The sequence below is a fragment of the Pectinophora gossypiella genome, chromosome 22 (assembly GCF_024362695.1).
Source record: "Pectinophora gossypiella chromosome 22, ilPecGoss1.1, whole genome shotgun sequence".
NCBI classification, from domain to species: Eukaryota; Metazoa; Arthropoda; class Insecta; order Lepidoptera; family Gelechiidae; genus Pectinophora; species Pectinophora gossypiella.
In genome coordinates, this window is record NC_065425.1 from 1,001,071 (window position 1) to 1,025,295 (window position 24,225).

At 38.9% G+C, this 24,225-nt stretch overlaps 2 protein-coding genes across 2 annotated transcripts; both read right to left on the minus strand.

Moving 5' to 3' along the window:
* Window positions 1–206: 206 nt before the first annotated feature.
* Window positions 207–17,433, minus strand: LOC126377086 (V-type proton ATPase subunit B). Its single transcript, XM_050024742.1, has 11 exons — window positions 17,252–17,433; window positions 10,583–10,701; window positions 10,140–10,269; window positions 9,875–10,006; window positions 8,749–8,873; window positions 7,397–7,627; window positions 6,641–6,743; window positions 5,711–5,865; window positions 4,872–5,009; window positions 3,113–3,241; window positions 207–1,917 (listed from the first exon to the last, which is right to left on the minus strand). Exons 1-11 carry the CDS (start codon window positions 17,334–17,336, stop codon window positions 1,780–1,782), a joined length of 1,485 nt encoding a protein of 494 aa, XP_049880699.1. The 5' UTR covers window positions 17,337–17,433; the 3' UTR covers window positions 207–1,779.
* Window positions 17,434–18,721: 1,288 nt separating this feature from the next.
* Window positions 18,722–24,167, minus strand: LOC126376927 (myrosinase 1-like). The gene is made up of 6 exons (XM_050024474.1): window positions 24,067–24,167; window positions 23,674–23,789; window positions 22,447–23,117; window positions 20,100–20,402; window positions 19,249–19,487; window positions 18,722–18,938 (listed from the first exon to the last, which is right to left on the minus strand). The coding sequence occupies exons 1-6, from the start codon at window positions 24,102–24,104 to the stop codon at window positions 18,722–18,724; spliced, it is 1,584 nt and encodes a 527-aa protein (XP_049880431.1). The 5' UTR covers window positions 24,105–24,167.
* Between the last annotated feature and the right edge of the window lie 58 nt (window positions 24,168–24,225).

Here is a 24,225-nt window from a genome sequence, read left to right on the forward strand (position 1 = left end):
ATATTATGTGTAAATAGTTATGTCTAATGCCTTTTATGCGTAACGATTATTTGGAATAGTAAATATATGCCATGCAGATTTATGACATAAAATTTTATGCAACAAAATAGGGAACCGTATAGTGTCTGTGTAAAACGAGGTTGTTTGTATGAAGTGTCTGTGTTGTGCTATTGTTTATGGAAGAGCTGATAAAAATAAAAGCCGAATTAACTTCTATATTTATTTATTTCCATTCAAAACAACAGTACCTATCACTGAGTACACCTAGCTCCGGTTGTGAGGACGCTATGATTCTTGGAATGTAACCATGGTTACGTGGTTATATAGTATTTACATCAATAGAGCAAAGTGTTCGTCGGGTGTGAATGTTATGATAACTTTAATCTAAAATGTAGCTACTAAATTGGTGTTATAATAAAGAAGTATCGACTTTAAGTTCTTTATAATATTTATTTATTTAATATTATAATTTTAAAGCTACATTAGACCCGACAAACTTCGTTTAGCTTTTGAATTTACATTTAATTCCAATAAATACACTATTCTGAACACATTCAACAACAGTTTGTGCACAAAATAACATCGAATATTGCATCATATTGTCTTATAAACGTGAAAGCACCAAAAAAAAAGAACTGCGTCTATTCAAAAATATATTTCATGTCTAACAATCTACATGGAAAATATATACATAAAGACGGCATTTTTTTTTCGTATAGTAACACCTATGGCTGTATGTTCAGAAAAGCGGTTTCCATTGCCACTTTTCCTACGTTTAAATTATGAAATAGCAACACGATTTTTTATAATTTTGTTAACTTGATCGTAATACATGTAATACATTAATAAACTATTAACAACTTACTATAGTAAACAATATTATCTTACAGAATACAGTGGTTTGATGCGTACTTGGCTGGGTACAATCTCAAAACAATTATCACAAAATGCCAAGTAATGTTCTTTAAAAAGTAAAAAATATTGGAATCAAACGATGAATAAATTAATTAAATTCTGACAGCTTTCAATCATTCTTCCAAGGATAACTTTCTATAAATAAATTATATATATATTTAATTTGTATATAGACATCAAACCACTAGTATATTCGCACTTTCAACGGCAGATATTTATTTACCATTTAAAATGCGCATTCCCGCCACTCTCGGCGCGCCTAGACGTCGGTAAAATTCAATTTCCATAAATAATACAATGTCAACTTTCCGTCACATGACACACTGATGGTCGTAATGAGCAACTTCCCAGCTTACGTTCTTTAGAAATCACTTAGATGGCGTTGTTCAGTTCAGGAAGTTGTTATAAACCATAGCTTTTTATCGTTATTGTGTCCGTCCGACAGGCAAAGGGAACATAGCCCATACAGTCAGTAAACCATAGCTTAAAAATGAATCATAGTAAAAAAAGAGTTTGTGTAAAAAATGAGTTCTTTTAGAGCGGTAAACAGGATCCAAAACTTCAAAGTCCATAAAAAACCAAATACTTTATGGCCAAAGAGAATATCAACACTTTTTTTACCTTTTCCTTACTTTAACAGCATTCTAAACTCAACAACGCTGTCTATGTTTCCTTCAAAGAACTTCATCTGGAAAGTCCCACATTAACCCTTTCACGGGCAGAGACCATGGGTCATTGATGGTTCATAATAGATAGTATGACACCTTGGAATCGGAACGTCATGAGACGTTCTGCGCTTGAAAGTGTTAAAGTTAGAAGACCGGCGTATAGACACGTCAAGGTAGCAGGTGTAGGGTGCGTGGTTTAGTGACGGGCGTCCCTGGGGTAGAACTCCGCGAGGATGGAGGCGGGGATACGCTTCAGCATCTCCTTGGGGAAGATGCGGAGCAGCTGCCAGCCAATGTCCAGCGACTCGAACACGGTTCTGTTCTCGTAGTTACCCTGCGGTGGCAATGTTAGGTGGTGAGATGTACAATCAAAGAGCAAAAGTGTAGTCACTGAGCCCAGCGAATTATAAACAGTGGTGAAATTATGTACCATTAGTTGTCACAATAAAGGACTTTCCAATCTGCGTTCCCCAAAAACACGATAGATTTGTTTAAACTTCCAATTTCGTGGATAACAGACAGATATAAATGATGACCCTTTTTATTACACCAAGGTACAATTATTACAACTTCCACCCATTATTATTCTGATCAAAAAGAAGAGGAGCAATATAGGTAGCAATATAGGTAGCAACATAATTCTATACATAATGTGATCCAAATATCATTATGCTTCTGCCATTACATTACATTTCTGAATAATGATGTACCCCAGCAATGAGAAAATAGGTAATTATCACGTCAAAAGTGAACAACGCCATCTATTCTATCGTGTGTTTGGGGAACGCCGATTGGAAAGTCGCTCATTATAAAATGTATGGTATTTTTGATCTATTACAGAAACGACATGTAACCAGGAGGTCTTAAGTGCAACCAGTTAATTTATTACTTTGAATCAACTGATTGGCCTTTTGCAGCTTATCCTACAAGATTAAGAATGAATGAATGAGAGAATGTCTAAGGTTGATTGTACCCAATATTGAACATTCGGCTAGGCGTCTTCCTACAATGTTCGCAGTAGGTATTGGTCGTACCAACCTCGGGAAGCACTCACCTATTGCCCGGGCTACTCGCGCGATTAACGGAATAGCTCAAGAAAACCCGGACACAGATTTATATACATGTTCGTTGGCGGAATTCACTAATATCAGTCTAAAGTTTTTTAGTAAATAGTTTGCATACATTGTCGATTTGGTTTATCTGTAATGACTATGTATATGTGAAATAAATAAATAAAAATAAATAAACAAAATAAATAAAATAAGATATAAAGTGAAATATCTTCATTGCGATAATTATCATAGTGTTAGTGAAAATTGCACTTGAGATAAATCAATAATTCGTTGGTGTATGTATGGAACATAATCCGTTTGTACCACTGTTGAGCACAGACCTCCCCTCAATCAACCGGAGGGGATATGGAGCATACTCCACCACGCTGCTCCAGTGCGGTAATAAATTAAAATAATTGCAGTCCGATGACCTGTGTGTCCACCACAGCGGTTAATGAAGATGAAGAAACTATGTACCTGGGTGATGAAGTTCTTCTCGAACTTGGTGAGGAACTCGAGGTAGAGCAGGTCGTCGGGCGTGAGCGCCTCCTCACCCACCACGGCCTTCATCGCCTGCACGTCCTTGCCGATGGCGTAGCACGCGTACTGAGGGTGGAAAGTACGGGGTTAACTTGACATAAACACAATCAAATTGATATAAACTAAACTATCATCATCACCAGCCCATTAACGTCCCCACTGCTGGGGCACGGACCTTCCCTATGGACGGATAGCGATATCAGGCCTTAAACCACCACGCGGGCCCAGTGCGGTGGTTATTAACGACTGCTAATGCAGCCGGGACCAACGACTAACATGCCTTCCGAAGCACGAAGGAGCTCGAGATGAAAACTTTTTTTTGTGGTCACCCATCCTATGACAGGCATTTGCGAAAGTTGCTTAACTTCAACAATCGCAGACCGAGCGCGTTAAACCAACCCCAGACCTCTTCTTATAACACTTACCAGCGTCATCTATCGCCACAAACAAAAACTACCCCTATCTTTCTCAGTTGATACTGCCATCTATTGTCGCATATGAGAACCTCAAGCTCCGTATCAGCGCCATCTATCGGCGTATAATATGAGTACTTCAAGCACCGTACTAGCGCCATCTATCGCCACAAACAAAAACTACCCCTATCTTTCTCAGTTGATACTGCCATCTATCGTCGTATATGGGAACCTCAAGCTCCGTGTCAGCGCCATCTATCGGCGTATAATATGAGTACTTCAAGCACCGTACTAGCGTCATCTATCGCCACAAACAAAAACTACCCCTATCTTTCTCAGTTGATACTGCCATCTATCGTCGTATATGGGAACCTCAGGCTCCGTGTCAGCGCCATCTATCGTCGCGTAATATGAGTACTTCAAGCACCGTACTAGCGTCATCTATCGCCACAAACAAAAACTACCCCTATCTACCTCCGTTGATACTGCCATCTATCGTCGCATATGGGAACCTCAAGCTCCGTATCAGCGCCATCTATCGTCGCGTAATATGAGTACTTCAAGCACCGTACTAGCGTCATCTATCGCCACAAACAATAACTACCCTTATCTTTCTCAGTTAGTGGTTAACTCGAGTCAACTCGAGTTAGGCGTAACTCGAATCCGCTCGAGTTGAATTCTCTCTAACTCGAGTTCGTAAACCGAATGGAACCGAACCGGCATGGAGCGAAGTTTGCCGATCATTTGAGTGAGACTATATTCATTTCGTTCACTGATATTCATTCATTCATAATAAACAAACAAGTGTCATTACATTAGATTTGAGGTTATCTTTCTTTAAAGTGCCGGTTATTATTTTAGTTTTTGCGTGTTATGCGTTGTTATGTTTTTGAAAAATGCCGGGTCCTAAAAGAAAATCTTTAGTTTGGGATGTATTCGAATCGTCGTCAGTGAGTGGACGTGTTAGGTGTAAACAGTGTTCAGATTCATTCAAATATAGTGGAAATACGACCACATTATTAAATCACATTAAAAAGAAGCATCCTACCACAGCTGAAGGAATAATTTGGAAAAAACTCAAAAAAACATTTACTTGCTTGTCCATCCAGGTAACTCGAGTTAAGTAATTCGAGTTCAACCCGAGTTACGTGGATTTTAACTCGGGTTAAATCGAGTTTTGTTTTTTCCGAGTTGGCACATCACTAGTTAGTACTGCTATCTATCGCCGCATATGGGAACCTCAAGTTCCGTGTCAGCGCCATCTATCGTCAACATAGACTCACCAGCTGGTTGGAGACGTCGGAGTGGTCCTTGCGGGTCATGCCCTCGCCGATGGCGGACTTCATGAGACGAGACAGGGACGGGAGCACGTTCACCGGAGGGTAGATCTGTCTGTTGTGCAGCTGACGATCTACGTAGATCTGTGGGAAGAATTGTGGTTGGTTGGTTGCTGGGTGGGGGTTTCCAATTTGCCTATTGATATGTGAATATCGATAGTTGAAAAATAAACAACAGTATCGATAGCTAGTGGCGGCCCTAGCGAAATATTTAGAATAGAATAGAATAGAAATAGTTTATTATAAAAGGGCGCCACACACAAAAAAAAGACAACAACATCATATCAATTTTCCACTAAAACAATTACAAAAAAGCAAGACGGGTTTAGTTTAGACGGGGGTTTAGGTGGTGTGAAACCTCACAGTGGTACCCCTCAGCCCCTTAAAATACTTTTTTTTTGTTACGATGTCACTAACACCCTGTATAGTATGTTAGCACGTAGTACGCAGCTGTGGCTCCAAAATTTCCACCATGGCTAGAGACTGTTTTACGTAGTACTTTTCTTTATGATTAGCCTCATCATCATCATCATCATTACCAGCCGTACGACGCCCACTGCTGGGCATAGGCCTCCCCCAAGGATCTCTACGACGATCGGTTTTCGTGAATCGATTTTCCTGAATCTTATAACCTGGGGTCCTTTAAATCACGGGTGAATAGGCATTTTCAAGAGCAAACCAATTTTAATTAAAAAAAAAACGGTCCTGCGCTGCCCGCATCCAGCGGCTTCCGACCTTCACCAGATCGTCGGATGATTAGCCTAACATACAACAAGTCTACGAACCTGTCCCTCAGTAATGTAACCAGTCAAATCGGGGATGGGATGGGTGATGTCGTCATTGGGCATAGTCAGGATGGGGATCTGTGTGATGGACCCGTTGCGGCCCTCCACTCGCCCGGCGCGCTCGTAGATGGTGGCCAAATCGGTGTACATGTAACCTGGGAGAAGGTAATCAATATCACAATACAATACATTCTTCTTCTATCGTGTGGGTTGGGAGGTGGATTACCAACCCCATCAACCCTGGTGTCAGGGTTATTAATGAACTGCCAAAGGTCCCTGACATGGCTCATGTAATGACAACTAACTTGCATCAGTAAGTAGTAACCGGGATCAACGGCTTAACGCGCCTTACATACCTTACTTAACGTACTTTCGGACAATCCGGTGATCAGCCTGTAATGTCCTAACTAAACTAAGGATCACAAAGTGATTTTCGTGATATGACCCCACCGGGATTTGAACCCGGGACCTCCGAATCGTGAGTACGCTCAAACCACTGGACCACAGAGGCCGTTATACAATTCATGAACAATGCGGGGCTTTCCAGGCTACGTTACCCCAAAAATAATACAGATGGCACTGTCCATATTTAACGTAATAATTACCTATTTTCTCGTCACAGTAAGAGTGCAGTACATACTCATTTATGACAGATTAAGTAACAGTTCAAATTCAAATTCAAAAATATCTTCATTCAGTAGGTAACATAGTTACACTTTGAATCGTCAATTTTTACATAACGAACGTCTCATCCGCCTAAAACTACTGCAGCTTCTCACAACCTGTATAGCCGGGGAAAAGAAGCTGCAAGAAAAACCGCGGCACAGGGCCCTAGACGTTCTTTAAAAAATATACATAAAATATTTTTATACAATTAAGTAATTTAGCTGCCTAATCAGTTCTCAGACAGTTAATCCCAGCGCTACTGACCTGGGAAACCACGTCGTCCGGGCACCTCCTCACGGGCGGCGGACACCTCACGCAGGGCCTCGGCGTACGAAGACATGTCAGTCAAGATTACCAGCACGTGTTTCTGTACGAAGAATAATAATAAATTAGTATCGTTGAAGAGAATCCTGTAATTACATAGAAATAACAGGTACATATATACAGGGTGTTAGTGACATCGTAACGAATACTGAGGGGGATGATTAAGACCATGATTCTGAGTTAATATCAAGTTGAATTTTCCGTTGTTTTTTTTCGTAATCCTATTATCAATCTTAGTCACTATATCAAGAATAATACTACGTATAGAACGGCAACTCTCCGCTCTCCACCAGCGGCTGAGCTAGGTTTGCCTCACCCCCCTCGAAATTAGTTTAGTCTTCAATCGTATGGGCGTCAAACGTCACACACACAGATGCGCGTGTACGATAACGTCAATGTGTAGTGTCTGAGTAAAACGAGGTATTTTGTATGAAGCATCATAATGATAGTGTGGCGGACCCAACTACTTAGCCAGCTAGTTCCGCCCACATGCAACAGATGGCGCCACATTCAATAATGCAGTCTTGAAGCAGTCGTGAAACGCGATATCGAAGTTTACACAGCAAGACGCATATACACAACTAATGTGTGTGTAAAACGAGATGTTTTGTATGAAGTGTCTGAGGTATGAAGATACTATCTATAAGGTATTTATATTTACTTAACTATAAGATCTAGTGATTTGTATATACTAACCTCACACTGGTAAGCCAAGAACTCAGCAGCGGTCAAAGCGAGACGTGGGGTGATGATTCTCTCGATGGTGGGATCGTTGGCCAAGTTCAAGAACAGGCACACGTTCTCCATGGAGCCATTCTCTTCGAAGTCCTGCTTGAAGAACCGAGCAGTCTCCATGTTGACACCCATGGCCGCGAATACGATGGCGAAGTTGTCTTCGTGCGAGTCCAGCACGCTCTTGCCTGGGAGCTGCGAGTGGAAAGAAAAAAGGTTAATTAAGAAAAGACAGCCTCCGTGGTCTAGTGGTTAGAGCGATAGGCTCACGATCTGGAGGTCCGGGTTCGATTCCCGATGGGGACATTGTCGAAATCACTTTGTGAGACTGTCCTTTGATTGGTAAGGACTTTTCAAGCTTGAATCACCTGATTGTCCGAAAAAGTAAGATGATTCCGTGCTTCGGAGGGCACGTTAAGCCGTTGGTCCCGGCTATTAGCCGTAAAAACACCTCCACCAACCCGCAGTGGAGCAGCGTGGTGGAGTATGCTCCATACCCCCTCCGGTTGATTGAGGGGAGGCCTGTGCCCAGCAGTGGGACGTATATAGGCTATTTATGTTATGTTATGTTTTAAGAAAAGACGAGTCACTACAAACAAGACATCTGAACTGAACACTTAGGATAATCTAGCAATCTACAGTAATCAACATGCAGGCATCCCAACAATGGGCGGGCATGCCTTACCCGCCAATACTGCTTAGCAAAAAACTTCTTATGGGGGTATGTCTTTGTACAATAAAGAATTATTGATTGCTGAACACAAACAGCCCGTATTCGTAAGTCCCATATAATATTTCACCCCCCGCTTTAAAGGGATTGGGAGCAAATTTCCACAAAAACTTATGCACGATTTTTTTGTGTGTCACAAATAGTCCGCATACCAATTTTTAGCTTTCTACCTCTCTTGAAAATTGCGGAATCCCCCATACAAACTTCCACCCCCTATTAGGGAAGTGGGGGGTTAGAAAGAGCCAAAATACAGCCTATGTCACTCTCCATACCTTCAACTATCTCCACTTAAAAAATCACGCCAGTGCGTCGCTCCGTTTTGCCGTGAAAGACGAGCAAACAGACAGACAGACAGACAGACACACACACACACACACAAACACACTTTTATATATATAGTATATAGTCCTCCTTGCGCTCGAATGTGACTGGCAAAGCCAAACTTTGTTCTGAAAACCCGGTCACATTGGAAGTAGAATAGCTGTCCATCCGAGTTGAAGGTGTAGCTATAGATGGATGCGGTTCCAATTTATAATATTAGTATTGAAGTATGGATTGTTTTTTTTTATAGTCTTCGATGTCGTACCTTGACGAGGCCGGCCTGACGACAGATCTGCGCGGCAATTTCGTTATGCGGCAACCCAGCGGCTGAGAAGATGGGGATCTTCTGCCCGCGAGCGATGGAGTTCATCACGTCGATAGCAGAGATACCTGCGAATGGTCACCTCTTTTTATTGAAACTCATCATCAGGAATTTAAGAGGCACACTCTTTTCGGTGGGGCGGAAGGCAAGAGGGAAACCACTGCCCTATTTTTCCCTAAAAAAGTAGCATGGAAAATGCTGCACCGACAAGAGCGGACTGAATTGATGAGGACTCTTTTCGGTGCAGCAGTAGGGCAGTGGTTTCCCTCTTGCCATCCGCCCCGCAATACTCTGACGCGGGGGTTTATTGAAAGTAAAACATTGGAATACAATTGGATTTCCCAGGTCGCAGTTACATCCATCACAAGATGAACTAAGTACCCACACTTTACTGAGCATTCTGTTAAAACAACGTGATAGGTGGTGAGCCACTATCATATACTTACAGTATGCAACTGTGTTATTGAAAACTGCACTTAAGATAAATTAATAACTCATTGATACAAATACGGTACCGGGGTTCGAACTGGCGCTCCCCGTTTGAGAGGCAAGCTGGTAAACCACAGGACCATAGTGACTGTCAGGATTTTTTATTTTATTATAATTAATTATATTTATATCATATACTTACACCGCAACCGAATTTTTTGCCATGTACTTAGTTAAGAGACTTTTTGTAATTATTTCTTTTTATTTTGGTGCAATAAAGTGTATTTGTATTGTATTGTATTGTAATTTTTTTAGTACCTAATATGCCGCATATCAACCGAAAGTTCGGCGCATAAATTACAATCTGGGAGTTAAAAACGTCAAATTGTTGCAATTCATCTAAAAAATACACACACATACATACATAAACTCACGCCCGCAATCCCTAATGGGGTGGGCAGAGCCACAAGTAATCAAAGACAACTTGCAGCCACTGTTGATCTAAAAAATCAATATTGCTATTTGACATTTGCGCATATAAAAATAAGCGCGCTATGTCAACAAATGGCAAAAAGCAACATTGCTTTTTAGATGAATTGATTCAACATGGCCTTACAAAACACATAAAAATGCTACTCACCAGTCTGAATCATCTCCTCCGGGTAGATACGTGACCAGGGGTTAATGGGCTGGCCCTGAATGTCGAGGAAGTCCTCGGCCAGGATCGGGGGACCCTTGTCGATGGGTTTGCCAGAACCGTTGAACACACGACCTGCACATTACCAAATAATTATCAAAAATGAAAAAAGCAACACCCCATCACCATGATATTAGAAGGGTAGAAGGAAAGTTAAACGCGGTGTTGCCATAATACAAAAAAAAAATTCGTGGTATTATACACTTACCCAACATGTCCTCTGAGACTGGTGTACGCAGGATGTCACCAGTGAACTCACAGAGCGTGTTCTTGGCGTCGATACCGGAGGTGCCCTCGAACACCTGCACCACGGCCTTGGAGCCGCTGACCTCCAGCACCTGGGTTCAGAGTCAGAGATTTTGTATAAACTTTGAGTTTGACTGCTTTTATTAAAAAAAAATTGTACTCTAAAGTGTAGACTAGGTAATAAAGCTCTTTTTCTATAACACTTTTTACTGCCAGGAATGTTCTGACTTTGGAAACGATCCCCATCTGATTATGACACATCTCTGCTCATAATAGACAAGAATGGAAAAGGCAAGAAGGAGCCTTTGTTGAAGAGCAAACACACACACACACACACACACACATAATACATGATATAATCAGAAACCCTTAAACTTTTCCTACAATAAATAGAAATACACATACCTGACCGGAACGGAGCGTGCCATCGGCAAGCTTCAGTTGTACGATCTCAGAGAACTTGGGGAACTTAACCTCATCGAGGATGACCAGGGGACCGTTGACACCAGATACTGTCTTGTAGGCTGTATAAAGAATGCAAGATTAGTATGCATTTAGCAACTTCTTATTTATGACAAAAAATTGCCACTGGCTGTTATTTTATATTTGAGATTTTTATACAGGGTGTTAGTAGTGTTGGGTTCTTACCCGGAAAATTCCCGCGATTTGGGAATTTTCCCAATTCTGAGGGAAAAAACCCGAAAAATTCCCATTTCAAGGGAAAATATTTTTTATCGCATATATTTGTATTAAAAGTAAGGATTTCCAGCAAAGACCATTTAAATATAATGTATGCCTACTTATGCCTAATTTATCTTCTGTCGTAGTGTCGTATGAACTCTTAAAAAACTTAAAAGAGATCATCGGATTTCGGCCCAGAAGTCAAAGTGCCGGCCAAAAAATAATTTTGCTATATTACGTTAGATCTTATCCATATAAGCATTTATTACTATGGCACCAAAGCTGTAGGGTCAATATCTTCGGTTTTATTAAATTTTAAAAAACTGTATTTTTCATACATTTTTGGTGAAAATGTAAAGTGCCGGCCATGAAACAATATTTGTATATCCCGTTAGAACTTATCCATTTGACCATTTATTATTAGGGCACCAAACGTCTATGACCATTATTTTGACTTTTGTTGGACTTTACGTTATAGTTTCTGTGTGATCCGCCGGTCAGCAAAAAACACATGTCAAAGCTATCGAGAAGATACCTGTAAACATTATTTACTATGACAAAAACGTGTATGACCATTAATTAGTTTGGCTTTTGTTGGATTTAAAAAAAACTTGAGTTTTGATTCATTTTGTATAAAAATAAAATATAACAGGCGCGTTATTTAAAGGATCGTCAGAATGTTTATTACTATGGCATTAAACGACTATGACCAATATTTTGAACTTAATTCGATTTTCCAAAAATCAAAAAAAAGTTTTATCTAGTGATAATGGAACTATCTTGCTAAAGGCGTAATATGGTGGTCGTCTTTTGAAAAATAGGTTTGCGTTTGACCACTACCTTACCTGATGGAGATACACGCTTAAGAAACTACTTTTTTTAAAGAAAAGTGTATACAAGGAATAAACAGTGGGGTGATAGAGGTACCTACTATGTTATCAGCCGAGTAGCACCACGATATTGTGATAGGCATACTTGCAAAGAACAACTACCCGACTCCTGTTTTCCCTAACAGATACTTCAGACGTCATGCCAATATACGAGTTTCGTCACTAGATGGCAAGCTTATCTTTGGAGGGTGGTAACCATTTACGGTCAAGGTGAATCAATACCATAATTCAACCTAAACTTAGGCCGTAACGTTGAGTCGAATGCAAAAACTACAGCCAACGTCATATCTAAAATCAGATAGTATTAATACTGGGTGTTAGTGACATCGTAACGAATACTGAGGGGGTTGATTCAGACCATGATTCTGAGTTAAAATCAAGTGGAATTTTCCGTCGCAAAATTCATGTTTTTTTTTTTTGGTTTTTTTAAATTATTTTCAATTCTATACTTTTGCGATGGAAAATTCCACTTGATATTAACTCAGAATAATCAGATGAATCATCCCTCTCAGTATTCGTTACGATGACACTTACACCCCGTACAAGTACATACGGTAGCCATATAAGTAGGTATGGGTGTTAGTGACACCGTAACGAATACTGAGGGGGATAGTTCAGACCATGATTCTGAGTTGATATCAAGTGGAATTTCGTGTCAAAAAATTCATGAAAAATTTTCTTTTCTTTTTAATTATTTTCCAATCCATACTTTTGCGACGGAAATTTCTACTTGATATCAACTCAGAATCATGGCCTGAACCACCCCTCAAAGTTTTCGTTACGATGTCACTAACACCCTGTATAGAAGTTCACCTAACAACACACAAAACAAAAACACAAAGTATTTATCTGACTAATAACTAGCCATTGGGAAAGCTCTGCTTGTTGTCAAAACTCTGCTTGGTGTTAAAATGTATAAAAAAAGTTTTTTTAAAAAGTCCAATAAAAGCCAAAGTCGACATTTGGTAGTATAGTAAAAATACGTCGTTCAAGTCGTTTACCAAAAGATTTGACTTATTTTGTTTCGCTGGCTGACATTTTCCCATTTGAACCAAAACGGAAAGAGAGACGAATAAAAATTCAAGATAACGGTCAAAAATGTTTTGCGCCAGATTATTAAATGTTCTAAAGGTCCTTTGTAATCCGCCGTACCGCATTTTTTACCCAAAGCACTTTATTTTCATACAAAATAAATAAGAAACAAAATTTTTAAAATACACTAAAAGCCAAACTAATGGTCATACAAGTTTGGCGCTATAGAAAAAAATGTTAACAGACATCTACTCGATACTCTCAACATGATATTTTTGCTGGTCGGCATTTTTCATATTTAAACTAAAACGTAAATTCCAAAAATAATGTCAAAATAATGGTCATAGATGTTTGGTGTTATTAAAAAATATTGAGAAGCAACTATTAGACAGATTCGACGTATTTTTTTCGATGGCCGGCATTTTAACATATTAACCAAAACTGAAAGTCCAAATAATGGTCATAGAAGTTTGGCGCCATACTAATAAATGTTCTAACGGTCCTTTGTAATACGCCTGTATACCTTTTTTTCCCAACGGACATAATATTATTTTTTACAAAATGTATGAAAAGTCGAGATTTTTAAAATCCAATTAAAGCCAAACTAATGGTCATACACGTTTGGTGTCATAGTAAAAAATGTTCAGAACAATCTACTCGAAAGGTTTGACACATTTTTTTTCTCTGACCGGCACTTTCAAATTTGGGCCGGAAAAAAAAAGTACTTTTCAAAGTATGGAAAGCCGATGATCTCCTTTGTAATATATTTTGAATGGAATGTTCGATTTTAATAATTCCATGCAAAGATATCTATATATTAATAATAGGATATATAGGATGCTTTTGGCACGAGAGAATGTCATCATCGAGGAGCAACATGGTTTTGTGCAAGAAATTGGGAGGCACGAATACCTACAGATATTATTTACTTGGACTATGGAAAAGCTTTTGATCGAGTTCCTGTCACACCATTGATTGCTAAATTAGAGCCCTTTGGAATCAGAGGCAATGTCGTGAAGTGGATTGAAGACTTCCTGTCAAATCGCACATTCTCTGTGCGCATCGGAGAATCATACTCTGTTCCCAGAAAAGTCCTCAGTGGTGTGCCGCAGGGATCGGTGTTAGGACCTATTTTATTCAGTATCTACCTTACATATCATAAACATGGTATCATGTCTGATATATCACTCTTTGCAGATGACACGAAAATAACGGGGAATCCACTTATTAGCCATAATATAATCCAAGATGATCTTGATAGAGTAATTGCTTGGACCCGAGATTGGCTAATCACATTAAACGTAGACAAATGCACTGTGTTGCATGTTGGCAGTAACCACCCCACGTTGAGTTACACCATTGACTCAAAACCTCTCGAGTGTATTAAAAAACAAAAGGACCTTGGCATAACGATAACACATAATCTAAAGTGGGACGAACACATTATTGGAATCACTAAAAAGGATAACTCCCTTTTATACATAATTAGAAAAGCTTTTTATCATATAGATACGGAATTGTTTCTTAGGCTTTACAAAACTTACTTACGTCAGACCGCTGTTAGAACATGGGTTTCAAATATGGAGACTTTACTATCGGAAGGACATTGCACTACTAGAGAGAGTCCAAAGAAGAGCAACAAAGATGGTGACAGTACTGGCTGGCCGGGATGGAGCTTAGCGGGGGCCGCAGGACTCTCACCTCTGGCTTGCCTTCATTGGCCAGCCAGAGTGGGGCGTTAGAGCTATACGCTCGCAGGGTGGAAGTGAAAGATGCATAAGTCGCGAGTTGGTAAGGCGGGTAAACCGCCTCGCAGAAAGCGGTGTACACCTCTTGACACCCTGAGATGCTCACAACCATGTTGCTGTCTTGCCGTCCAGTCGCGTCGGCTAGATAGGTGGCCCAACCAGTGAGTGACGAGTCACCGCCTGCCCAATGTATCTCTGTTATTAACATTGGTCGAGCAGGCGCAGTAGCCCCAGTATATAGGTTCACTAACCCCCAACCCAATAGCCCAGTTCCTTTTGTTCCCATAATCTGCAATAGTCCTACACGAACCAGGGATTGTCTTTGGGTCCACTCCCAAAGTGCATACAGGGATAATCGCCGGTTAGTGTCACAACACATTTAGAGTAAATTGTCTTAAGGGGCCTCTACGTGTTGGCTTCGGCCCCACGCACGCCTTCCAAAAGTCCGGGACTCCATGACAGACCCGACCCGAGACATGGAAACGACATACAAATAATAATAAGATTAAAAATAATTAAATAAAAAATATTTTCCCATGATTCGGGAATTTTTCGGGTGTTTATTTTATTTTCCCATATTTTCCCGATATTTTTTCTTTCCCACCCAATTTTTTCTTTCCCTGCCCATCAATAGGTGTTAGTGACATCGTAACGAAAATTTTGAGGAGTGATTGAGGCCATGATTCTGAGTTGATATCAAGTGGAATTTTCCGTCGCAAAAGTATGGAACTAAAAATAATTAAAAAAAAACAAAAAAAAATTATGAATATTCAGACTGAAAATTCCACTTGATATCAACTCAGAATCATGGTCTGAACCATCCCCCTCAGTATTCGTTACGGTGTCATTAACACCCATACATACTTGTATGGCTACTGTATGAAGTTGTACGGGGTGTATGTGACATCGTAACGAATACTGAGAGGGATGATTCAGCTGATTATTCTGAGTTAATATCAAGTGGAATTTTCCATCGCAAAAGTATAGAATTGAAAATAATTCAAAAAAACTATAAAATATCATGAATTTTGCGACGAAAAATTCCACTTGATATTAACTCAGAATCATGGTCTGAATCATCCCCCTCAGTATTCGTTACGATGTCACTAACACCCTGTATAGTTTTTCTTTTTGTAGACAAAGTATGTCAGGATCGAAGCAAATGGAATTCCATAGTCTCTCCTTACCACTGTGGGAATTAGCAAGGAGTTTATGTAAAGTGTGTGTTATTTAAATAAAATAATATTGACCTTTTATATTTTATTTTTTTGAATTGACAGTTGTCATTGCATTTATAAAACTGTATACATAAATGCATGCAGAAATCCACACCTATAATGCCTAGAAACTTTATACCCTGAAGAAACAGTACTACCAATATAACTGCAGTAAGTACTTGCAACAATTTACTGAATGTATATGTGTGTCGTAGATTTTACCTAAATAAACTTTTTTATTATTATTATTCCCCTCCTTTTTGCCTCCTTTGGCCTCAGTCGGATAAAAAGGAAGAATGTACTGAATTGATATTATATAATTTCAGTCATAGTCCAAAATTGTTTATTACTCTTTAGGTCTTTTCACGCCAACCCCACTAAGGTCTCAATAACACATTGGAGCCACTTTGGGCAGTCAGAACCACCAACTTAATTGGACAGGCTCTATATCTTTCTTGCACTTATTGTAAGTGAAGGACGGCACTAGTTTAAAAGGCAATCTAAAATTAGGTTAAGTTTGTGACCACCCAAATAGGCATCAATACATACATACAGTTTCTGCTGTTAATTTAATTTGTGTACTATAGTAAATACATAAATTGTAAGACCTGTTTTAAGCCCATGGAAAAAAGTACTTAGTACCTACTTAATAAAAAAAAAATATTGATTAAGAAAAAAAAATTAAGTAAAGTTCTCACATGATGTATGACTACCTCAGAAAATTTGCACTAATTATGTAAAAATTGTCTTATACATGGGTTGCATTTTACTGAAATGAAACTATGTAACAAGTAATATAAAAAAAACTAGTCCAAATCAATCATATGATTTGACTCGGCAACACAATTATCAGGCATCATATGATTTCAAGGATATGAAACATGGCTTTATTATACACTGATGTACTTACATTTTTATAATGAATAAATAAATAAATACATTTAATTTCTTATATCATTCCTACAAATTATATTTTATTAATAATAAAATTACATTGAATGAATCCTATTGGAATTTTCAGTTTTAAGTAAATAGGTACCAGTGAAAATTAGTTGAAAAAGAGAATTTTGACGCAGAAAATAGAGTTCATACTAACAATAGGCTTAGTACAAGATCTAGACTGGACTGATATGAATGGATCAGTATTAGTACTTCACAATATATTTTTTCGGGTTTTTGCATCATATAATTACTGATAACATGTATCGAAGGTAAAGGAGGAGTACCAGGAAAATGTAGGCCTAATTATGATGATCTAGTCCTTAGGGAGGAAGCAAAACGCCTTCAAGGCGATAGATCCCATGACTGTCATGGAGTCATCAGATAAGCCCAATTCAATTTTTTGGAGAAAACGACGCAATTCCTGGACAAATAGCTTCTCTATGAGAAGAAGAAGATGATAGATGGGATATTTGGCAATGTACACAGGGCTCGACAGCAAAATCAATATCAAAGTGACAATGACGTTCGAACAAAAATTACCCAAATTATAAAACATGGACTTACTCAATCGCGGCTGCGATATGAAATCCCTGGAGACAGCCAAAACATGCTCCCTGGCAGCCTGTCTTGCTCCCATGCTATCTGCCATTTTTCAGTTTTCACTTTTTGGCAGTCCGCTCAATAAAATACAGAATTGCGCTGCCTCCTCGCCCGAAAACTGACGAATGGATGCGTTGTCTATGGCATTTCACGTGCTGTCACGTGACCCATCACAAGGCTAATGTTGCTATTTAAGGAACATTTTTTCCTACGTAAGCAAAATAAAAGCGAAAAAGTATAATTTATTAGTTATGGTACTTGCCTGCTCCTTCTCGGGGCAAATTTAACCAAAAAAAATAGTTATGGTACGTATGTTAATGTCAGTAAGAACTGGTTGGAAATATTATTGTTATGCTTCCTGCCTAGCAAAAAACAATGCCATGGATCAGAAAGCTACGTCTGGGCAAGTCTTAGAAGTCGGCATAAAATTATAATATGCGGTATATAGAATAGAGTCAATAAAATCCATCCAAAATAAGAAAGGTACGTCATGTATACTAAATAAAATTACATAACATCTATAAACGCGTAGTACTTCGTAACGCGGTCGGGTTATATAAGTTTTTATACAGCCGCTACCTCGCAGAGCTTTTTGATTTGTTGCATAACAGAGAAACAGTTACGAAGCTTATTTAAATTGAAATAATAAAATTAGTGAGTTCTTGTGCCAATAAAATTATGTTTTAAATTGATTTGATGCACAATGTGATTAGTTACATAAAATACAATATACCGTCGTTATATTTTTTGCATTATATTTTTTGCTTTTTTGACAGTTGGCAGATTACTCGCGCTCTACGGAAAATAAAAGGTCATATCGCATTTTGTGGATGTGGATTAAGTTTTCCACTTTTGGAGCGTTCATGTCCTACCTACAGTAGTTAGTAGATGTAATATAATACAATTTATCATACAGAATCCATCTTTGAGCGACATTACCAAGAGTGGCTATAAGGTTATCGTTAAGTTATATTATAATAGTAATATAGACTTTTAAAACTTAAACACCAATCTAAAAATAACAACGAAATAAAGAATTTGCATCAAACAAGTGATTAAGTCTTCAATACACAAATTAAATTTTCCCCATTTTAAAGCAGAAGTGACTTCAGTGACATCCCCAGTTTAATTACTGTCTATGAAATTATTATTTTATATTGGCAACAAAAAAGTAGCAATACGTTTTTTTCACATGATATTTGAAATAATAAATTTAAATAATGAAACCGACTGCTTAAAACTGTACAGCGTTGTCACTTTCTTTAATTCTGACATGTTTATAACCGACTTCAAAAAATTTAAAAAAAAGCCTCAATAAATTAACCGACTTCAAAAAAAGGAAGGTTCTCACTTCTCACTGTGTCTAATACTAGGTTTAATATTATATTAAATATGTAAAAAAAGGAACTCGATACTTATTCATTTATTCATATCTTACATCAACAAATTAAACAATAAAACAATTAAATTTAACATTACTGGCGCGTAATAAGCTACGGCGGCGTCAGGTAAGGCAGCATAAGGGTCGGGATCGTAACTATAGTCAATAACTCGGCTTCTGAGGATCTCTTTGTAAACCAAAGCTGATTTTCTTGGCGTCCTGGTCCTGTCTGGGTCATCCATGTCTACTTGGTACATGCCGAATCTTAAGCTGTAAAGATACAGCAAGAACTTTTTATTATGTCAATAACATAGCCTCACGCACAGGTGTTTTAACCCCCTTGATACAGATCTACTTCATTTTTTGATTACTACTAGAGTCGATTCAATCTTATAGATATAATCTCCTCACACGACGCCCTGAGCCGAGGCTCGCGCCCAACTGGGTACCTTAAGCCTGTTGTCTCTTGTACCAGGTGAGAGCTCTCAGCGCTCCCTATTTGTCCGGCCGAGTAGTTTATGCCATCTGCGGCAAATCTGCAATAAGTCGCACAAGCCTTCATTTTGTAAAGAAAACTTACGTATATCCGAAGCTCCATTCAAAATTATCCATAAGACTCCAAGCGAAGTATCCCTTGACATTAGCCCCATCAGCGACCGCGTCAACCACGGACCTCATGTAGTTCCTCATATACTGGACTCTACCATCGTCTACCAGGCCAGTATCGGAGGAAAAACCGTTCTCGGTAATGTATACTACCGGATTGTTGTACTGGTCTTTCAGATACATGAGCAGATTGTATAGGCCTGGTGCGTATTCCTGAGAAAAATGTGTTTAAATACATTTAGTTGTATGTAACAGATTAAAGAGAAAGCGAACTTCGTGTCTTATAAGGAGGTGAAGGAAGTGGTCTTTGATAGACAAGAATGGAGAATGCTACACCGACAAGAGCGTGGCTCTTAAATTATTAAGTATACCTCTAAAATAACATACGTGGCATAAGTATAATGTATAATATACGGGTGATTCAGACCATGATTCTGAGTTGATATAAAGCGGAATTTATTTTTCGTCGCAAAAGTATGGAACTGTTAATGAATTTTGCGACGGTAAATTCCACTTGATATTAACTCAGAATCAGAAAGAAGAAAGAAAGAAACGGTTATTATAAAGGGACACCACAGTAACAAATATAAAACAATGGTCTCATGGAATCATGGTCTGATTATCCCCCTCAGTATTTGTTACGATGTCACTAACACTCTGTATAGGATAGTCAGAGGTACATCCATCGCAAGATGAAGTAACCAACGTAATAGGCAACGTGGGGGGTTGTGTATGGTGGCTTTAAACGTTCGGCGTCCTCCGGGACGGGAGCCTCAGGGAATAACCCTGAGAGAAAGAAGTTGAAGACTAAAAATTTCAACTTACATAAATGAATCCATGCGAAGGCCAAGAGGGAGGTTGATAGGTTACAACATGAATATCATCTTCCACTGAAGGGACATCGTATCTTCCTTCAACCGAGGAGTTCCTGTACACGTATTTACTGCTGTAATGGTTCAGGCCTAGGAAATCAGCGGTACCCTTCATGTAGTCTATTTGTTCCTGAGCAAAGGGGCGGAGTCTTGACGCGTTTAGGCCTTGGTTTGCACTGGCCTCGGCCACTCGGTCTATGACGATCTGAGGGAAGTTTCCCTCCTCAGAAAATATCGGATGCATGTAGTGGTCGATCTGAAACCAGAAATTTATTCACTCAGGAAAGGTAGAGTCACTGAGGTCAGGTAGGTAACTAAATTTATTCAAGGTAGAAAAAGCAGAAATTAATGAGTGGGTATGTAGCATACTCCATCACGCTGCTCCACTGCGGTTGGTGTTGTTTGGGCTAGTCGCCCATGACCACTGGCTATATCAATTATGTCAAATGTAATTCGGTGAAATGAAATTTCAACAATTTATTGTTGTTTATAAATAGTAATAAAATAGGTAGGGCATTCTGATGGTTTACACATTATAATAGAAAACCTTAGGTATGTAGTCGTTACATGAGCCATGTCAGGGGCCTTTGGCGGCTCTGTAATAACCCTGACACCAGAGTTATTACTGATGAGGTTGGTATTCCACCTCACAACCCACACGATACCACGACCACGATACCACGGTACGATACTGTACCTACCATTTTTAAGGCGAATAAATGAATTATGATAAGAAGAGAAGAAAAATCTTGAAAAAAATATATTTATTTTTATTATTTTATTCATGTATGATAACAAGATCCATTAGTTGTTATTATTTGCAGAAAAATGCATAGATAGGTGTGTAATAAGTTATTAATCATTTATGAACATACTAAAAGTAAGATAGGGCTATTTAAAATCTCATTTATCCACCTAAAGATGATTTTAATCGGAGGAACAATTGCACTTATCATCGATTTCTGTATATCTAAATTGGTTGTAATTTAATGTAGTATATAATAATGCCTAAAGAATATAATAATCCTGAGATATCGTTTTTATCAAAATTTTCGTGGGGTCACTCGTCTTAATCTTATTGTACTGTTGAAAAACGTAACCCTACGTGAGTTTTGATGATAAAGTTGTTATTTATTACTTATGAGTAATAACAATTTTATCATGAAAACCTAACCCAACCTGAAATTAATATGATTGTGATAATACACCTGCAGTGTTGCATAGTTGCGGTCTCCGGTCTTACTTTAGTTATTATTTCTTCTGTGCTTTAGTTACTTGGGGATAGATAGGACTCTGCTCTGCTCGGTAGGTTCATCGAACATCGGAATACTTCTGAATACGGGAGGTTCAGCGTCACCACTGGGGCTCGAATGGCGTTGCGTCTCGTGCGCTTCTCAACCACGAAAGTGGCTTCGGGGCATTTGCCTCTTAACGAGATTGTGCCCATGCTATGGGCATTCGCCGCCAAACCACGGAAGAATAAAAGCGTCCCCGCAGCTTGGCATAACGGCGGTGATGCAGACACCGGAGGGTTTTAGACGGTGCGAGCCCGACATAAATCTCTCGTTGCCCCCGCGGCGGGAGGGTGTGCGGTAGGCATATCCCTCGAAAAAAAGGTTTACCCCCCTCGGTCTTACTTTAGTCAAAAATTGAGGCGTCAGACGACACACACACACACACACAGAGAGAATCGGGTGTACGATAACGTCAATGTGTTGCGTCTGTGTAAAACGAGGTTTTATGTATGAAGTGTCTGGAGTGTGGTGTGGTCCACCTAGTAGCTTTTCCGGCCAAGTAGTTAATGCCATTTGCGACAAATCTACAATAAGTCACGTCCTGATTGTCCAAAAAGTAAGATGATCCGTGCTTCGTTAATCCGTTGCTCCCGGTTACTACTTACTGATCTAAGTAAGTTTTCGGTACATGAGCCATGTCAGGGGCCTTTGGCGGATCAATAGTAACCCTGACACCAGGGGTGATGAGGTTGCTACTCCACTTCACAACCCAAACGATAGAAGAAGAAGTCACGTCAAAAAAAAAGGTCCACTTAGTTTGCAAAAAAAGTTGGGCATACTAGGTGGATAAGTATAACAATTGCGTTGTGTCCATGAAAATGGTTAAGTATGTATGTACAATATTGGGTAGGCTAGGTATTCGAAACCGGCGAACACGTATGAAGATTTTAATGAGATTGACAGAAGCGAAAGTGATGCGTCAGGATCGTACTCTCGCTGTTTCCTCCTATCTCCACGAGAAATAGGTATGACCGTATGTATGTATGCATGTAATAAATAACTTACATGGTAAGCAGCGTAGTCTAAAGCACCCTGGACATCATCGTCAGAGTCAGTAAGCGGCAGAACCCATTCCATGCTGATCACCAAACCAACTTTGCCCCCTTGCGCCGCCCTGAACTCTTCATCATAGATGTGATAGGCTCTAGCATTAGCCAGTAGAATATTTCTGCCACATTCATAAAACTCTACGCCTGGAGATGTTCTCAATGGTGCGTGGGATCCACGCCCGTAACCGAAGAAACAATGAACATAAGGCTCATTCAGCGTAAGCCAATTCTTGACTCTGTCACCAAAATGTTGATATAACACTCTAGCGTAATCCCCGAACCAGTCAACGATCTCATCGGTAATCCAACCTCCTTGCTCGTTTAAATTCTGAGGCAAATCCCAATGGTACATCGTCACAAAAGGTGTTATCCCATTCGCTAATAGCTCGTCAATGACAGCGTTGTAATAAGCGATTCCTTCAGGGTTTACGTAATCTGGCCGACCGTAAGGAAGGATCCTGGGCCAGGCTATGGACAGTCTATAGTTGTCTACTCCCAGTTCTTTGAGCATCTCGATGTCGCGTTTGTAAAGGTGGTAAGAGTTGCATGCGATGTCTGCGTTGCTACCGTCCCTAATAGCCTCTGGTCTAGCTCGTGCTACGTAATCCCACATTGACCATCCTTTTCCTAAAACATGAACAGAATAATATTATGGGGCTGATTCCTGTATAAACCTTAAAAGAAGGGTTTTTTAAATGTCTGTATGTTCCATAAATTTCATGCCTGTCAATTACCCGTCCTTTCCTTTTCGGCGGATAAGAAAATGACAGGTATAACTTAAAATTAGGATGTGTCCGCAGAGGGGAATGCCTGCGTATGTCTAATTGTCTACTCCCTCCCGTGTTGCTCTTAAATTATTTAAATGGATGGCCATGTTAAAAGTGGCAAGAAAAGGGCGAAAATTACGAATTAGGTACTTAAGATAGTATTAGAGGCCTGCCTGTAAGAGTGATCTTTGTTTAAGCTACTGAGCGAGAATCCCTTTTATAGTGTCAGTGAATTTCTTGATCACAAAATGTAATAATTTTATTAATCTCTCAGTATCTGCATACCAATATTGTTTTGGTTAAATGTGTGAAACTTTAATTTAGTCATATAAGTATAACAACCAATGTACCACATTTACTGCAAATAAATGATTGGATTGGATTTGATTTGATTTGATTTGAAAGACGAATCTTACCGCCTTCATTCCATGCACCTTCAATCTGGTAAGACGCCGTTGACGTCCCAAATTCGAAGTCAGCGGGAAAACTCTTCAGATTTTCATCAATTTCGTTTGATATCGCCGATATAAAACTTGAAAAAGTAAAATAAATATTTCTAGCGCTGCGTGTGAAATCTTTTTAACGGTAAAGTTAAGTTGTCTTATTTGTTGTAGTAAATAAAAATATACGGCGTCAAAATTACTTATAGATGAACTTTTCAAAATTAACCCACTTACATTGTAAAATTACTACCATGTATTAGAAAATATAGTTTTTATTTTGTATGTAATCTTAAGTTGTTAATATTGTAGTTTTATGCTGTAAAGTTTTGCAATAAATGATAAAATAAATAATTAAATAATTTTTACCTCAGCGAAAATAAGATCAATATTTTTTTCACTTCCATTTTATTTCGACGAAAAATGTGAATTAGAGAAATGTTTTCTGTGTAATGAAGTGTGTGATCTTTATACAAATTTTATACTAATGTGGATATCAGAGCTAATCTTTAATCTAGGTAATATTGT

What these genes read in the sequence shown, in the direction of transcription:
- LOC126377086 (XM_050024742.1), bottom strand. Translation starts at nt 17,336, where the DNA reads ATGGCAGATAGCATGGGAGCAAGACAGGCTGCCAGGGAGCATGTTTTG. An exon ending in GCACGCTCCGTTCCGGTCAG is followed by an intron (nt 10,270 to 10,582) that starts GTATGTGTATTT and finishes CTCTGAACCCAG; the next exon opens with GTGCTGGAGGTCAGCGGCTC. An exon ending in CCGACGTCTCCAACCAGCTG is followed by an intron (nt 3,242 to 4,871) that starts GTGAGTCTATGT and finishes TTCCACCCTCAG; the next exon opens with TACGCGTGCTACGCCATCGG.
- LOC126376927 (XM_050024474.1), bottom strand. Translation starts at nt 24,104, where the DNA reads ATGGAAGTGAAAAAAATATTGATCTTATTTTCGCTGAG. An exon ending in TAGACTACGCTGCTTACCAT is followed by an intron (nt 20,403 to 22,446) that starts GTAAGTTATTTA and finishes TTCTGGTTTCAG; the next exon opens with ATCGACCACTACATGCATCC. An exon ending in CTTCGCATGGATTCATTTAT is followed by an intron (nt 19,488 to 20,099) that starts GTAAGTTGAAAT and finishes CATTTTTCTCAG; the next exon opens with GAATACGCACCAGGCCTATA.